The sequence below is a fragment of the Pseudogymnoascus verrucosus genome (genome assembly GCF_001662655.1).
Source record: "Pseudogymnoascus verrucosus strain UAMH 10579 unplaced genomic scaffold scaffold_21, whole genome shotgun sequence".
Lineage (NCBI taxonomy): Eukaryota > Fungi > Ascomycota > Leotiomycetes > Thelebolales > Thelebolaceae > Pseudogymnoascus > Pseudogymnoascus verrucosus.
Window position 1 is genome coordinate 322,536 of NW_017263672.1, and position 15,379 is coordinate 337,914.

Sequence of the window (15,379 nt, forward strand, 5' to 3'; positions counted from 1 at the left end):
TGTTTTCGGAGCAGAAGGTCGAGGGCGTCATCCACCCTAAAGGCGGTCGAGGTGCGATAACGGGAGTTGCCGGCGCGATTACAGGGGTGCGGTTGCCAAAGTCAAAAAAGTTTGGACGGGGAACACAACATCACGGATCAGTGCGTCTTCTTGGGATTTTTGACTCTGCAAAGCTGCGCGTGACTTGTGATTTGTCGCAGCGATGCCGATTAGAAGTGGCCAAAGGCCGAGCTTGACGCAGAGTCTTGATCGTGAGGTGGGTTTTGCGAGAAAAGTTGTGAGGAAATATTCTAATCGCTCCAGATATACCAAGTTGTTCGCAAAATCGCCGACGAGCAGGCTGAGCGTGAGGATGGTGGGAAGAGACTTTCTACCTCGATAGTATACGACAGCATTAAGAATTCGAATTCAAGCCTGAAGCGCAGACCGAAGAAGTTGCTCGAGGACTCGATCGATCGTGTTCTACTGGTTATAAAAGAGGAGCAGGATGATAGCGAGGCTTCACTAGATGGGGATTTTGATGGGATCGCCGATGCTGCACCTGTAATGAAGGAGCACAATGTCATGAATAGGAGCATTACGAAGTTGTGGGCACAACCAAAGGCATCCCTCACACCAAACACACAGTCAGATGGCGCCTTAACGACAGGACAAACCACACCCTCAACCCCAACCCAGGCAATCGATGGAGATGCGACAACACCTGGCAAGGCCGACAGACACACAAATGGAGAGCCACACAAGAAGCGCCGTAAGGCAGAGAGAGAACCAAAGAAGGAAGTCGACCGCACTCCACCCGCAGACATCTCTCTCGCCAACCTCGGCGGTGTCGACGCCGTTATCGAAGAACTGAATGAACTCGTCGCCATGCCTATGCTCTACCCCGAAACCTACCTCCGCACCGGCATCCAACCACCCCGCGGTGTTCTCCTCCACGGCCCACCCGGATGCGGCAAGACCATGATCGCCAACGCTTTCGCATCCGAAATAGGCGTCTCCTTCATCCCCATCTCGGCGCCGTCGCTCGTAGCCGGTATGTCCGGCGAGTCCGAGAAGAAGATCCGCGAGATCTTCGACGAGGCGAAGAAGATGGCGCCATGTCTCGTCTTTATCGATGAGATCGACGTTATCATGGGGAAGCGTGAGAGCGCGCAGCGTGAGATGGAGAAGCGTATCGTTGCCCAGATGTTGACGTGTATGGACGACATGGCACTGGAGAAGACGGACGGAAAGCCCGTCATCATCATCGCTGCCACCAACCGACCCGACAGCATCGACCCTGCGCTCCGCCGTGCAGGACGCTTCAACAAGGAAATCAACCTCGGCGTACCGAACGAGGCGTCGCGCGAGAAGATCCTGCGCGCGCTGACGCAAAAGCTCATGTTGCCCGATGAATTCGACTTCCTCAAGCTGGCCAAGATGACCCCCGGTTTCGTCGGCGCGGATCTCAACGACGTCGTCTCAGTCGCCGGCACAGAAGCGATGAAGCGCATGATGACCGCCCTCAAGCAGCGCGTCGTAGACACCCCCCTAACCCCCCCAACGACACTGTCAACAGACGTCATGGAAATCGACAGTGTCCTCACCACCGCCTCTAACTCCGCCATCACCACCACCACCACATCCACCGACCTAACCGCTCACCCTACCCCTCTCTCCGCCCCCCTCCGCCTCCTCCGCAGCCTCGTGAAACACGCCGGCGAAACCCCCCCCGACGGGGACTTCTCAATAACCTACTCCGACTTCCTCGCCGCGATCCCCAAAGTCCAGCCCTCCGCTCGGCGCGAAGGGTTCGCCACAATCCCCGACACGACATGGGCGCACATCGGAGCCCTCCACACCGTGCGCGAGCAGCTGACTATGGCGATCATCGAGCCGATCCGCCGCCCTGCCGCGTTCGCGCGAGTGGGTATCACGGCACCTACTGGTGTCTTGCTCTGGGGTCCCCCGGGGTGCGGTAAGACGCTCCTTGCGAAGGCGGTGGCGAACGAGTCGAAGGCGAATTTCATCTCTATCAAGGGTCCCGAGCTGCTTAACAAGTACGTCGGCGAGTCCGAGCGCGCAGTCCGTCAGGTCTTCGAGCGCGCTCGCTCTTCCGTGCCTTGTATCCTTTTCTTCGACGAACTCGACGCACTGGTGCCGAAGCGCGAGGACTCCTTGTCCGAAGCAAGCAGCAAAGTCGTCAACACCCTCCTCACCGAACTCGACGGCCTCAGCAGCCGCGCAGGCATCTACGTCGTCGCCGCCACCAACCGCCCCGACATGATCGACCCCGCGATGCTACGCCCCGGCCGCCTCGGAACAAGCGTCTTCATCGACCTCCCCAACGCGGACGAGCGCGTCGAGATCCTGCGCGCGCTATATGAGAAGGCGCTGCCGGGGGCGGTGATGGAGGGGTTGGAGGAGGTGGCGAGGGATAAGAGGGCGGAGGGTTATTCAGGGGCGGATTTGGGGAATTTACATCAGGCTGCTGCGGTGGCGGCTTTGAGGAGGGATGGGGGGAGTGAGGAGGTGAGGATTGAGAGGGTGGATTGGGAGGTTGCGCTTGGGTCGGTGAAGCCGAGTGTTAAGGATGCGGGGAAGTATCGGAGGTTGAAGGAGAGGGGGATGTAAGGGTAAGGGGGGTCTTGGGAATGATTTGATGATGATGGTGGGGTTATGCAGTTTTTCAGGAGTTGGAGATGGAGATTATGGATGTTGTTGGTATGCTTCTTTGATTTTGTGCATCTGTGAAGTCTATATTATATGTGTTTTGGCCGTGACAAAAGTCCTCCCAACCTTTAATGCTTCATGCCTTGCGTGGGTATCATGCTTCCATACAAACAGTGCAAAAAAGTATATGCCCCTGTCCACCAATATATGCTCCTCCCAACCGCCCTCCCCACGCCAAGTTGTTAATGAACAACTCCCGTCTATATAAACCTACTCCTGCTGTATGTGTTAAAACCACAAGTCAGCCACCTCCCACCGAAAGGTGCATCGTCCACCATCCAAATCTCGTCACGTCTAATCCAAGGCGTCAGTATACTCCAACACAGCCGAGCATATAATTGCAACCTACTATTCGTCCCTCATACCCCTTCCACACCAGTATTAAACCATAAAACTTCAAGCCATCGAATGCCTCATCCCAATCGTCCACCAAACAGATCAACCACCAATCAATCCAACACAATAACCTCTCCAGGCCTCGGCGTACTCCTCGAATACATCTTCGGCCCATTCAGCGCCGGTCCCGGAGCGACTTCATACCGCACCTCACCCCCCTGCGGCCTAACCTGTCGCGTTACATATCTTGGATCCCTGAGATCCTCTTGCGGTCGTGTACGAACTTCCCCGTACTGCTGTTCTCGTGAAGGGCTAATATGACAGAGAATAGCGTCAGCGAACTGACAGGGAGGAAGAGAGAGAGAGAGAAAGATAAAACGCTAGACTTACACACGTCGATACTCTACAGGCTGCGGCTCAAAATCGCCGTATGGACGTTCGACTGGTTGGAGTCTGGCTGGTAAGGCAGAATGGGGACGTTCAGTAGCTGGTAAAGGTCTCGCTTGTAACTCAGAACGCGGACGATCGGCTTGTGGAGGTCTGGCCGGTAAATACACCGGTACAGGTTCACGAGACTGGTACTCTGCCTGCTCGCGGGTCACTGCAACAGGGCGCTGATAGTACTGTGGCTCCTGAGCAGCATAGCGCTGTTCATACGCTCCCGGTGGACGGTTATCAGACACATAAGCGGCCGGCCGCTGCTCTACAACTCGCTGCCGTATAGGCGCCTGAGACTCACCTCGCTGCGCACGATCATCTAATGAAAGCTTACCAAAAGCCGCATTGTGATCTGGCACGTGTCTGACATGCCGAAGCTCTCTGGGCGCCAGAGGCTGCTTGCTATCGACGACAGCATTCTGAGGGAATGCATTATCATACCGACGCGCCTCTATCCCCTGAGACGACGCAGCCAACGAAGACGAAGGAAAGAAACGATCATCAGCACGCGCTACCGGACGAAGACGCACATACTCCACGCCCTGGCTCGCGGGCTGAAAGATGCCAGGGTCCGCAGCTACGCGGCGGCGCTTAGGCACGACCTCCGGCTCATCGACGTAGATGACGTTGGAGTGGACGGGGAGGGGTCTGAAGCGCTTGGGCTCAGGCTCACCGCGTGTGTACAATACCTGTTCTTCATGGGCCCGGGGTGGGGCGTTCCTCACCTGTCGGGTACTCAGCATGATTGGTGACTCTCTTCTATCTGAGCGGTCGCTGGACAGGTCGCCGCGCTCAATGGAGGGGAGGACTTCGTGCGGGCTAAATGGCCGAGTTGTACCGGCTAGCTGGCGCGGTTCTCGAGAGCGCGGTGCCTCGGATCTCCAAGGTTCGGCGGATTCAGTAACTAGGGGCCGGTTCACATATTCATAGGTGGTCCGGGGTGGTGGATCTTTGTACTGATCAAGGATGTTGGATCTCAACATTACCTCGCGTTGTACGTAGTGGCCCTGTTCTGGTGCTCGACTCACAGGTACTTGTTGGTATTGGACAGATTCCAAGGGTCGGCTGACAGGTAACTGCTTCCTGTTATCAGTACAAATGGTGCTCCCTCCTCCTATGGAACTTACTTCACGATATCTGGGCTGGTTCTCGACAACGTTTCTCTGGAGACGTTGTGGCTCTTCAGCAGGCAGCCGTTCATCACCGCCATAAAATCCGGATGCATTATTGGACAGTCTGTGAGCCTGCCTTGACTCATTATTTCTCCGGTCATCGAAGGACGGCTGTCTGGCTGGTGCTGCATGCGAAGCTTGTTGCCTCTTCTGAGCATCTTCCCAAGCCTGATAACGCTTGAAGCCTCGCCTTGCTTGCTTATCCTTCCGCCCTCGCGCCTGCTTGTTGTTTGTCTTGGAGCGTGTGCGTGTCGCGATCTCAGAGTAAGCGTCTCCTTCACCTCCCTCGTTTCTCCTCGGATCATCGACATGAAACTTGTTCCCATATCGAGGCGGGTTGGTCCCTTGCCGGCGTGGCGCGTCGTGCACAACTTCGCGTAGAAATTGAACCTCGTCATCATCCGATGCGCTTTCTTCCTCCTCTTCACTTTCTTCATCCGAGTCCGGAATCACGACCACTTCACGCAAGAGTTCATCCAGCTGATCCCGGCCCGTTTCTTCGTCTCCGCGCCATTTCATGATGAAATCCAGGCAGAGCGGCTCCACCACTCGCCTCGCATTGAGATAATCCGTCTCGTGTAGCAGCTTGTCGTATCGGGTGTGGTTATGGCGGATGTGAGCGTTGGCGGCAAGCTGCACACGGCGCGAAAGTGTGAGCTCAGGCTGCAGCCCAACAACAGGTTTGCCCTGGAAGATAGCTCCTTTTTGGAAAGCATGTTGGATGATCATCTCTCGATCGGTGTTCGGAATCCTGGGGAACAGATCTCTCAGCGCCGCATCCGCTTGCTTGTTTATTTCTTCCTGAGTCTCTGGGATCTCATCTCCTGAATTCGCCACGATAGGTTTACCATCACCTGTGACAGCCTGTAATCCCCCAAGAGTAGACGCGGCCTGGTCGACAATATAGCTTCGAAAATGGAACCCTATCCGATGAATATGATCAAACAAGTTATGATTCTGCTCTTTCGTATTCTGCATCCACCTCATCAGCAACCACACTCATTAACGCCCATCCCCCACTCCACTCCGATCAAAACCTACCGAAACAATAAAGATCATCGCCCCCTCCTCCCTCGAAACCTCCTTACACGCTCGACTCAACTCCGGATTCCCCACCGGCACAAACGTAAACCCCGCCGGCGGCGTCTTATCATTCGTGATCGCAAACTCCAACTTCTTCTTCTTCTCCTTGTTCTCCGTAAACTCCCAGTACGAGTTCGCGTACTTGAGCTTCGCGTGCACCGGCGCCGCGACCAGGTCTGTCCGCGGCAGCAGCGGCGGCGGCGGAACACCCTTGAGCCTCGACGATACCTTCGCTACCCTCGCTGATTCCCGGCCCTTCTTGCCCTTGCGATGCTTCTGCACTGCTGCCGGCCGGCGCGCAGCTGCGTCCGCCAGCGCGGCGCCGCGGGCTTTCTCGCGCGGCATGGCTGGAGAGGCGCGTTGCTTACCTTACCTTTGTGCCTGGCGGCGCGGGGCCATGGTTTCTACGTTAGTTGGGATGAGTGACTGGGTACTGAGAAAGTAGTAGAGATGAGAAGGAAAACGATGTGAGTCCTGTAGTCCTGGTACTTTCGCGGACACAATCTGAAACAAAGCTGGTGCCCTGGCATATGCTGTGTGTGAGCTTTTTTTTGGGGCCGGCCTCGATAGACGGAGGTGGATGTGGTGGTGGTGAGGATGAGGCATGATCGGCGGTTCGTTTTGCCGTGTTGGAGGTGGGTTGGTTTGTAGGCGGCTAGGTACGGTAACCCGAAGGCTGCTACTATGCAGATTTTCTCTTATCCGCGATTGCGGGGATCAATAAAGTCTATGACATCATTGTGAAAGGGGTGAGTGGGTTGCCTAGCTTCTCTTGTCGAATGCTGTGACAAGCACGCACAGGGAGTCTGATTTGGAAAAGATGGGGTTCGTCACGGTTACATGATTACTCTTTGGTTAATTTTATACTAAAATTTAGCTATACTGCTATCGCGCTTTCGCTATAAACCACATATGTACTGTACTGTACTAAACTATACACGGGAGCCACCCAGGGAACCAAACACCCGCCCCATGCTCATCGTGACATATGCTCTCCCCAAGCCAGCGCGCATCACTTGTCTTCAAGTGCATTGATGTGCTTCTTTAAGAACTCGAACACCGAGAAGAAGATCGCGTTGACGATGGCGGAACGGCTCATCGAAACCCCTATCCCCCTGTACATGCGTTTATTGGAGAATTGGATCTTGGGTCTCGTCATGAGGTCGCCCTTTTGGTGCAGAAGACAGTTGCGTTGATATATGCTCTTCGCCGAGTCGATGGGGTAGATCAGAGCCCAGCTTACGACTCCGCAGAGACCTCCCGCGCCGGCTACCGCTACTGGTGAGGTGGTGGTGTTGTCACCGCGGTAGGTTAGTAGGACCTGTTTGACGCTCTCGTAGGTCATGAAGTAGATTGCCGTGCCTAGAGTATCTCGGACTGGAAGCTAATGTTAGTCCATATCATGAAACGGTTCGATATGTCCACTTACGGAGGTGGAGGCTGAACCCCGAATATAGACCCCCTAAGCCACGTGTCTTGACAATGTGTTTCGCAGTGCTCCATGTTCCTTTATTCTGGTAGCTGGCAGCAATAGTATTGCTGGATGCAGTATTGCTAGTTCCAGTTGGGTCTGTCAGGGAGCTGGTGACGGTCTTGCCAGCCATCAATACCGAGACCTGGGCACTTAATTTGGTCAACTCGAACGGGCCTGTGTAAATTGTGTCAGTCGGCGGTCTGCTAGACGAGATGAGAGTACTCACAGGCAACTAATGTAATAAAAGAGCCAGCTGTTGCGCCTGCCGCTCCGACGCAAGCTACCGTCGAGAAGCTGGGGTAGTTCCCAGGAGTGTTGATGCGGCTCATCGGGTCCACTCCAAAGTTGCGCTTCATCCATCCCGAGTAGGTATATTTTGACCTCTGGTATACGGACATCGACACTGTCCGTACAAACGTAATAGAGGCGACAGGAGCCGTGACACCTGTTTGTTTCCGTTATTAAGAGCCCATGAGCCACAGGTTGCATCGGTTTGCATACCTCGAAAGAAGCCCCTCAGTCTCTCCGTCTGGTATGTTTTGTGGACGCAGTCGACGAAGCTGTTGTATCTGTATGTCTGCATCCGCGTCTTCACCGAGTCCAGCGGGAACTGTAATTATCACAATGATCAGCATGGGTTCCCAACTAGCTGCGGGGTAAAAGAGCGGGGACTCACAGAGAGGACGGTGGACAGGACGCTGCTGCTGCTCGCCGCGATCTCGGTCCTGTACCGCTTGAGGAGCCGCTTCGGGGGAGGAGCCGCGGAGCCAAACGGCACCGCGAAGGCCTCAGTGGGGGCCTGGGGGTAGGCATTCTCAGTAGGTGGTATTCGGCTCATGCTGTGCTGCCGCAAGGGGTGATCGCGGCCGGCGAAGGAGACAATGGCCTTGGAAGACCAATGTTCCTCAACGCAGTCGCGAAAGGGCGCGGAGCAAATAGAAGTCCATGAGCAGTTTGAAGCGACGTTCAAACTCTCGGGAAGTTGTTTCGGAGGGAGGGAAGATTAGATTGCGACCATGTTTCTTGATCGTTTATTGTCAGTGAGTGAGAATGAGGGGAAAGAGAGTAGGGGAGTAGGGGATCAAGAGTCAAGTCAAGTGAAGTGTAAGTCGGTCTTTGGTTTGCGGGGTGTTGATAGCGCATTACCTACAAAGTTGCTAGTACTGGATTGTTAGTACTGGAGTATGCCGCACATACACGGAAATACACTCACAAGCTGGATTCCCTCTATTGGAGTACGGTTGGAGTATTGGAGCTGTGGACAAGGGGTGTTAGGGTGCGGGTCATGTAGTGGTTTGGACAGCCAATCACGGAAGGGGACGTTGAGTGTATGGGCCAATCACAGGTGATCAGGTATCGTTAGGAAGGGAGCAGAATGGAGCCAAGTAAACCAGGGTGGGACAGGTGGGACGGGTGGCGAAATAATCCGAGATTGGGTACGTGAAGCCAATGAAGCCAATGAAGCCATCGATGGCAATCTTTAGAGGGGGAAGCGAACCCATTGGTGTGATTTATCTGGAGTGTGTATGGTATAGTATGGTATAGTATGGTATAAGTATGGTATTGGTATAGTAGTATTGGTGATGTACGGTCGAAGAAGAAAAATAGACGCGCATTTATAGATAGATAGGTACATGAAGTCTTTTTGGACTACATTTGCTGCATTTGCTGCATTTACTGTACGTATGTATACATAATACACTCATTTAACATCGTAAATCAGACGCGACTCATATTATCCCACATATTTATTATCGCACATATCGCACATCGCACGTGTAGAGACGCGGCTTACCCGTTTGATCTCTCCTCTCGTCTCGTTCGTTCTTTCCCTAGTAGTATAGTCTTTCTGGCTACCTAATTTTCAGCTGATTTTCCTCATTTCTCTGCTCACCTGCTACGTGTTCCATATATTCAATAATCTCTCGCAAAAAAAAAAAAAAGACGTTATTACTCTTTGTAATACATATAAAACCCATAAATAATCACACAAACCCCTCCCCAAGTGCTTTTACACTTTTACACCTCTATCGCGTCTCTCCAAATTAAATCAACAAAAGTCGCGCGTTGCGGTTGTTGACGGAGCCGCGAATGAGTCACGTGCGACCCAATGAAACAAGGGGTGGCCAAATAGTTCTTAATATAAATAAGAGGTCCGCCCATTCCCTGTCTGGACTTCGAAGCTGTTAAACTCGCTTGCGCCGCGTCAAGTTAAAGAACATCACAACAACAACCAACCCAAGTCTTCAATACTTGACTTTGGTTCTCAACTGATCTCGATTACACCTTCACTGAGTGTTGTCGCCAATTTGCAATTTATTCAGTCTACCAGTTTATATATCCAATAACGCGCTTTATCACATCAGCCTATTAATTTTATCACCCGGTTGTTGGCGCGCATTCGTAAACTTCCGCCGCTGTTGCGTTAATCTGGGGCGGGATTCGTTTGTTGATGGCCGTGATGACTTCACTTCCAGATCACAACGTTCTCGAGGAGAAGTCGCACCCGGTTCCATCCTCAGACAAGATGGCTCTGGATCTGGGCATCAACGGGTGAGTCTCCCCTCGAGCCGTCCTTGCGCTCCCCTCCCTCTCCCTCCCTCCCCTCTTGCAAAGTGTCCACAAATATTTATCTGTGAAACCCTCCAGTTCCGCAAACCGCGATGAATTAAACCACGACTCGACTCAACCCGAATCCACCCTCACCTCCAAACCCGATAGTACACCCGAAGTCGTCGCTTCAGTAACAACTGCCAATGGTGATCATAACGCGAACGCTTTTGCATTAAATAACGCCGTGGAAAGTTCGCATACTGCCGGTGGCGCGCAAACAGAGGACGCGCCGCTTGTCGCTGAGATCGTGGACGAGACGAGCACTGCACCAACCGAGGTCGCGCAACCTTTACAATCAACAAGCGACGCGACTTCTGCCAGTGCACCTTCTGTCGACATCACAACACTTTCCGCCCCCGACAACCAAATCGAATTGGAGGCAACAACAATCATACCACCAGTTGTCTCTGCGACAGAATCCGATCTAAGAGAGAACCCATCACCAGTTACACAAGAAGAAGCTGCTGCGATCCAGGACGCGAAAACAGATCGCGATCTACGCGACGAGACCGAAACCCCGAACGAGCCGGTTCCTACAGCAGAAAACGAACAACCTCAACCTAGCTCCTTCAACACCTCTGTGGGCTCGATAGATCAACTCCCATCATCCGATCCAATCAAACCCGCGAGTATGTCGAACCTCGATCTCAACACCAGCTTTCCAAGCCCCACCGTGTCAACTGCGCCATCCGCTGCTGAGCCCGCTCGGGAAGACACCGAGATGGCCGACGCGCCTCAAGCACCATCCAAGGTCTCGCGCGAACGCGAAGAAGATCCTGAGGATGAACCATCCGCAAAGCGCACCAAGCTTCAAGATGGTGAAGGTGCTGCACCCACCGATCTACCAGCTGCACAGAATGGCGTTTCTACCCAAGCACCTGCGCCTGTCATCGAGGATGATGGACCACTTACACCATACCAAACCAAAGAGATCGGAAAGGCACTTAGATCGGCCAAGAGCACAAAGGATGGCAAGAACTTCAAAGCTGCAGTCATTGACATGTGGCCATTCCTGAAAGACGGCTATTTAGCAAAGGTCGAGAACCCGATCGATCTCGCCATCATCGAGCAGAAGGCCAAGGCGGGTTACAGCTCCATGGCGGAGTATATCAACGATATTGAGCTCCTTTACCAAAACTGCGTAACGTTCAATGGAGCGGAACATGAGGTCACCCGCTCCGCCATCAACATTCGCGACAGCCTCATGAGCAAGCTTCCCGCCAAAGAGCCTCCGAAGGTGGAGAAGAAGAAGAAGGCTACCCCAGTCCCATCTGCGCCACGTCACGTCCAAGAGAGGCGCCAATCTCGCGGAGCCCACACTGGCGGTGCGGGATCACCTACGACTGCCGGAGGAGTTGCGCAAACCTTTGCACTCGACCCGTCCGGAACACCTCTTATCCGCCGCGATTCCACGAAGGGGGGAGATGGTGGCCGACCAAAGCGTGAAATTCACCCACCAAAGTCGAAAGATTTGGTGTATAACGCCCGACCGAAGAAGAAGAAGTTCGCGACGGAGCTCAAGTTTTGCGAGGAGGTCCTCAATGAGCTCAAGAAGCCTAAATACCAGGGCATCAATGCGCCGTTCCTCATTCCTGTCGATCCCGTTGCGCTTGGCATCCCAGAATACTTCAAGATCGTGAAATCGCCTATGGATCTCTCGACCATCACGGACAATCTCAACAGCGGACACTACACGAACTCCAAGGATTTCGAGGCCGATATCCGTCTGATGTTCAAGAACTGCTACAAGTTCAACCCACCTTCAACTGCAGTCAATGTCATGGGACAAGAGCTTGAGGCAATTTTCAACTCTGAGTGGCAGCGCAAGGGACAGTACCTCGCTGATCACGCAGTTTCCAGCGCTGCCACTCCTGAGAGCTCCGGCGAATCTGGTGATGATGAGAGCGACGAGGAAGAGCCCGAGGAGGACCACAACTCCGGCGCAGCAAACATTATTCAAGCTCGTCTAGTTGAGGAGCAGAAGAAGCTCATCGAGATCATGTCTGCGAAGAAGGCTGACCAAGCACTGATCCGCATGCAACAAGAGATGGTCGCCATCGTCCAGAAGCAAGTTGACGAGGTCGCCAAGCGCTCAGCCGCGACCAAGAAGTCCAAGTCCAAGCCTGCCAAGAAGGCCGCGGGTGGCAAGAAGGACACCAAGGCTGCCAAGTCTAAAGGCTACCGTCCCAAGAACATTGGCTTCGCCGAGAAAGAGCAAATCTCCAACGGCATCGCCCAGCTCGAGGGTCGCCCTATGGAGCAGGCCATTGCCCTGTTGAAGAAGGATCTCCCAGACCTCGACCTCGAGAACAACCCTGAGCTCGACATCGACCAGTTCAGCAACAGCACTTTGAGCAAGCTGCACGATCTCATTCAGCGCTATGCGCCTCACTGCATCCCAGCGCCTGAGCCGCGCGCGCCACGCGCCCAGAAGCCTGCGAAGCCCAAGAAGAACAAGCCAATGAGCAAGCACGAGCAGGAGAAGAAGATCGATCAGCTCAGACAGCTCGAGCAGCAATTCAAGCGCCACGGCTCATCGGAGGAGGCTAAGGTTGTGCCTTGTGAGTATTCCCATCTACATTCTGTGGATAGTTCAGTAACTAACATCCAACCAGCTGTCGAGCAGTACATGTCTTCGTCTGGGGATGAATCTCCCTCTGACTCGGAGGAGGATTAGATCTTCAGATGCACTGCTAATGCACGCTGCACACTTGCTGCACAATCCGCCGCTTGCGCTCTTCTTGTACATCGTTCGCCGCCATCACAATTACTCGCTGCCACCCCCTGGCCTCGCGCGCCGCGCACCGCCAAAGTCTCGCTGCTATATGAACCGCCCACCCACGCCAAGAACCTCGGGCAATCAGTTTTTTTTCAACCCATGCATGCACGACCCGGTGGAGCAGCGAGAGAAATTATCTGTATTTATAGGATTCGGAAAAGTTGTCGCCATCGCCATGAGGGGATGTATATTATGTCACAATTAGCTTCTTCAAGGGGAGGACTGAGATACGGGGAGGAGGGAGGTATGAGGAGGATGTTTGGAGAGATGAGAGGATGAGGAGATGAAATGGGGTGGGGATGAGGAGCGTCAGACCGAACCTGCTGGATGGTTTTCGTTGCGGATGTGTTTTTGCTTCTCCAGGCAGGCAGGGCGACTTGCGGGGTTGAATCTGGACGGAGATGATGGGACGGGAGTGCTACTATCTGGATCGGAGATGAAGCACTTTGGTGGACCTTGGGGCAGGGGAGGGGTGATTACCTGGTTGTCTGGCGCGGGAGGGGGGAGGTTAGATAGATGTCCTTGGTGCGATTGCTGAGGGAGTGAGTAGGAAGAGATAGCTACGCGATTTGCATCGTCCCTCGGCCTCGACTTCGCGGTCCTACTATGAGAGATGGATACGGAGACCAATAGCTACCAGCGCAAGCAAATCAAAAATGAAGAAACTGATAATAAACCACATGTGTGCTATGCAATATCTGTCGTGCCATGGCTGTAATGTAATGACTTGATTGTATTTCTATAGATTACTCTATCCCCAAACTCCGACCTTTTTATTTTGACTCCTCTTACGACAGACAGACAGACAGCAGCGATACCACCTAACTAACCTCCACCCCCTCCAGCCCATCCAGAACCTCCTCCACAACCCCACTCGACAACACCCTCCCCACCATCCTCTTCACCATCTCCCTCCCCGTCCCCCCCCTCCTCGCACTCCACACCCCCTCTTCCCCCCCCGTCTCAACCTTCGCCGCTGCATCCCCCCCCGTCGCCGTATTCAGATAATTCGGCACCCCTGGCGGCGTCAACCTCGCCGGCGGATCAATCGTCCTCGCGCTCAATAATCTAATATCCCTCTTCCTCCCCTCACCACCAGCACCTTGCATATCCACATCCCCCCCTTCATCGCTTGTAGTCGATCGATCCGCGACCGAAACAGCGAGCACGGCATCCGCAACGGCAAGTTCCTCCTTACTTGGGTCGAAGAGGACGTTCTCCCCGACTGCGATGACGAGGATGGTGACTGGTGGACGGGAGGTGCTGGTGTGGCGAGGGTAGAGAGGGACGGCGGCGTCCCAGTCGTCGTTGAAGAGGGGGTCTTCGTCGCGCTCGGATTTTAGGGCTGGGAGGCGGGTGGAGAGGAGGGCGAGGTAGGTGGTTAGGGAGAGGAGGGGGAGGGGGTAGGAGAGGGGTGGGGAGAGGAGGAGGATCTGTGGGGTGTTAGCGCGCTCGGTCTTCAAATATGGGGAGACTTTGGGGTACGAACGTCGATATAAAGCTTCCAATGAAACCTCCGATTAATCCACAACCTCGGCGTGAACGACCCATCCGCCAACAACGCCTCCGCCAGAATCGAACTCAGCACAACAGGCATCGCATCATCATCCCTAAAGCCCGGGATATCAATACTCAGCTCCACCCACTTATTATCCCCCCCCTTCTTCCCCCCCCTCCCCTCCTCATCCTCCTCATCCACATCCACGAATCCCTCGCCCGCGCCTGGCTGCTGCGCCGTGCGCTCGACTTCCGCTTTGATCCCGACGATGGCCTCGGTGCCGTCCGCGAAGCAGATGCGTGCGGATCCGTTGGTGGAGGGCAGGATGTCGGTCTCCGCGGCGAGGGGGCGGAATTGGGTTGCGGTGCGCGAGTCGGGGCGGAGGGGGGGGTGCAGGGAGAGGGAGGTGTGGAGGTAGGAGAGCTCGGCGGGGGAGAGGAGGAGGAGTTGTGTGGAGGTTGGTGCCATGGTGGCGGTTTGCGCGGGGGTAGGGCGCGCGATGAGAGGATGTGTGCGCTGGTGAGAGAGAGGGTGTGCGGATTGACGCGTTTGGGGTGGTGGTGGTGGAGGGGTAGGAGGTGTTGAAGGGCTGTTTGGGGACTTTATTTCGTTAGTGTGGTGCAGCCTTTTAGCGCAAGGCTGAGGTTGAGATGCGATCGATATCATATTTACAGCAGGGATTGGCAAAGTTTATGCCAAGACTCTAGGATGAGGTATAGCTTTTTGGGATGATTGCAAGAAGGGCCTCTAAACAAATTAAGTGTGCTCTGAGTTAATATTCATTTCATCTGAAAAGTGTACAGTATGCAAAATTGGCGTAAAGGCCGCTTCAATGGTAAAACCTACCAGAGAATAGTTACCAGAGAATAGAGAACAGAGAATAGAGACCAGAGAATAGAGCCCAAATAATAGTTACCAGAAAATTGGCACGAGACCATAGATATCATTCTCACAAGCCAAGTATATCCTCAAGTTTATGAACATATCGGAAGCTACGACCAAAGTTTGCTTAATAATCGTTCTTTCCGATGTCTAATTTTGACGTTCTAGAGAAGCCGCGACTGAAGCGCTTGATAATCATACCTTCCATATTTATCCCTTGAAGATCCTGAGGAAGGTGCGATTGAAGCTTGCTTGATAATCATTCCTTCCATATATAAATATTTCAAAAGTCTCGGGGAAGTTGCGACTGAGGTTTGCTTGATAATCATACCTTCCCTATCTATAACTCAAACCCACCGAGGACGCTGCGACCCAGCATTGCTTGATAATCA

General features: G+C 53.8%; 5 protein-coding genes across 5 annotated transcripts; 2 read left to right on the forward strand and 3 right to left on the reverse strand.

The window, feature by feature from the left end:
* The first annotated feature begins 125 nt into the window (after positions 1 to 125).
* On the forward strand, positions 126 to 2,703 carry VE01_04197 (uncharacterized protein). Its single transcript, XM_018273672.2, has 2 exons — positions 126 to 256; positions 304 to 2,703. The coding sequence occupies exons 1-2, from the start codon at positions 203 to 205 to the stop codon at positions 2,611 to 2,613; spliced, it is 2,364 nt and encodes a 787-aa protein (XP_018130411.1). The 5' UTR covers positions 126 to 202; the 3' UTR covers positions 2,614 to 2,703.
* Position 2,704: 1 nt separating this feature from the next.
* VE01_04198 (uncharacterized protein) lies at positions 2,705 to 6,097 on the reverse strand. The gene is made up of 5 exons (XM_018273673.2): positions 5,700 to 6,097; positions 4,614 to 5,630; positions 3,439 to 4,562; positions 3,062 to 3,360; positions 2,705 to 3,006 (listed from the first exon to the last, which is right to left on the reverse strand). Exons 1-4 carry the CDS (start codon positions 6,084 to 6,086, stop codon positions 3,162 to 3,164), a joined length of 2,727 nt encoding a protein of 908 aa, XP_018130410.1. The 5' UTR covers positions 6,087 to 6,097; the 3' UTR covers positions 2,705 to 3,006; positions 3,062 to 3,161.
* A 469-nt stretch (positions 6,098 to 6,566) lies between these two features.
* VE01_04199 (uncharacterized protein) lies at positions 6,567 to 8,000 on the reverse strand. Its single transcript, XM_018273674.2, has 5 exons — positions 7,892 to 8,000; positions 7,717 to 7,825; positions 7,442 to 7,660; positions 7,171 to 7,389; positions 6,567 to 7,118 (listed from the first exon to the last, which is right to left on the reverse strand). Exons 2-5 carry the CDS (start codon positions 7,796 to 7,798, stop codon positions 6,754 to 6,756), a joined length of 885 nt encoding a protein of 294 aa, XP_018130409.2. The 5' UTR covers positions 7,799 to 7,825; positions 7,892 to 8,000; the 3' UTR covers positions 6,567 to 6,753.
* A 1,399-nt stretch (positions 8,001 to 9,399) lies between these two features.
* VE01_04200 (uncharacterized protein) lies at positions 9,400 to 13,283 on the forward strand. The gene is made up of 3 exons (XM_018273675.2): positions 9,400 to 9,768; positions 9,865 to 12,389; positions 12,444 to 13,283. Exons 1-3 carry the CDS (start codon positions 9,668 to 9,670, stop codon positions 12,503 to 12,505), a joined length of 2,688 nt encoding a protein of 895 aa, XP_018130491.2. The 5' UTR covers positions 9,400 to 9,667; the 3' UTR covers positions 12,506 to 13,283.
* Positions 13,284 to 13,428: 145 nt separating this feature from the next.
* Positions 13,429 to 14,715, reverse strand: VE01_04201 (uncharacterized protein; the record flags this gene model as incomplete). Its single annotated transcript, XM_018273676.2, has 2 exons — positions 14,097 to 14,715; positions 13,429 to 14,040 (listed from the first exon to the last, which is right to left on the reverse strand). The coding sequence occupies exons 1-2, from the start codon at positions 14,571 to 14,573 to the stop codon at positions 13,429 to 13,431; spliced, it is 1,089 nt and encodes a 362-aa protein (XP_018130490.1). The 5' UTR covers positions 14,574 to 14,715.
* Between the last annotated feature and the right edge of the window lie 664 nt (positions 14,716 to 15,379).

Excerpts from the sequence above, each read along its gene's own strand:
- VE01_04197 (XM_018273672.2), top strand. The coding sequence starts at position 203 with ATGCCGATTAGAAGTGGCCAAAGGCCGAGCTTGACGCAGAGTCTTGAT. Across the intron at positions 257-303 it reads CGCAGAGTCTTGATCGTGAG|ATATACCAAGTTGTTCGCAA; the intron begins GTGGGTTTTGCG and ends TAATCGCTCCAG.
- VE01_04198 (XM_018273673.2), bottom strand. The coding sequence starts at position 6,086 with ATGCCGCGCGAGAAAGCCCGCGGCGCCGCGCTGGCGGACGCAGCTGCG. Across the intron at positions 5,631-5,699 it reads CGATGATCTTTATTGTTTCG|AATACGAAAGAGCAGAATCA; the intron begins GTAGGTTTTGAT and ends AGGTGGATGCAG. Across the intron at positions 3,361-3,438 it reads CCTGTAGAGTATCGACGTGT|CCCTTCACGAGAACAGCAGT; the intron begins GTAAGTCTAGCG and ends CTGTCATATTAG.
- VE01_04199 (XM_018273674.2), bottom strand. The coding sequence starts at position 7,798 with ATGCAGACATACAGATACAACAGCTTCGTCGACTGCGTCCACAAAACA. Across the intron at positions 7,390-7,441 it reads TTTTATTACATTAGTTGCCT|GCCCGTTCGAGTTGACCAAA; the intron begins GTGAGTACTCTC and ends CAATTTACACAG. Across the intron at positions 7,119-7,170 it reads GGGGTTCAGCCTCCACCTCC|TCCGAGATACTCTAGGCACG; the intron begins GTAAGTGGACAT and ends ATTAGCTTCCAG.
- VE01_04200 (XM_018273675.2), top strand. The coding sequence starts at position 9,668 with ATGGCCGTGATGACTTCACTTCCAGATCACAACGTTCTCGAGGAGAAG. Across the intron at positions 9,769-9,864 it reads CTGGATCTGGGCATCAACGG|TTCCGCAAACCGCGATGAAT; the intron begins GTGAGTCTCCCC and ends GAAACCCTCCAG. Across the intron at positions 12,390-12,443 it reads GGAGGCTAAGGTTGTGCCTT|CTGTCGAGCAGTACATGTCT; the intron begins GTGAGTATTCCC and ends ACATCCAACCAG.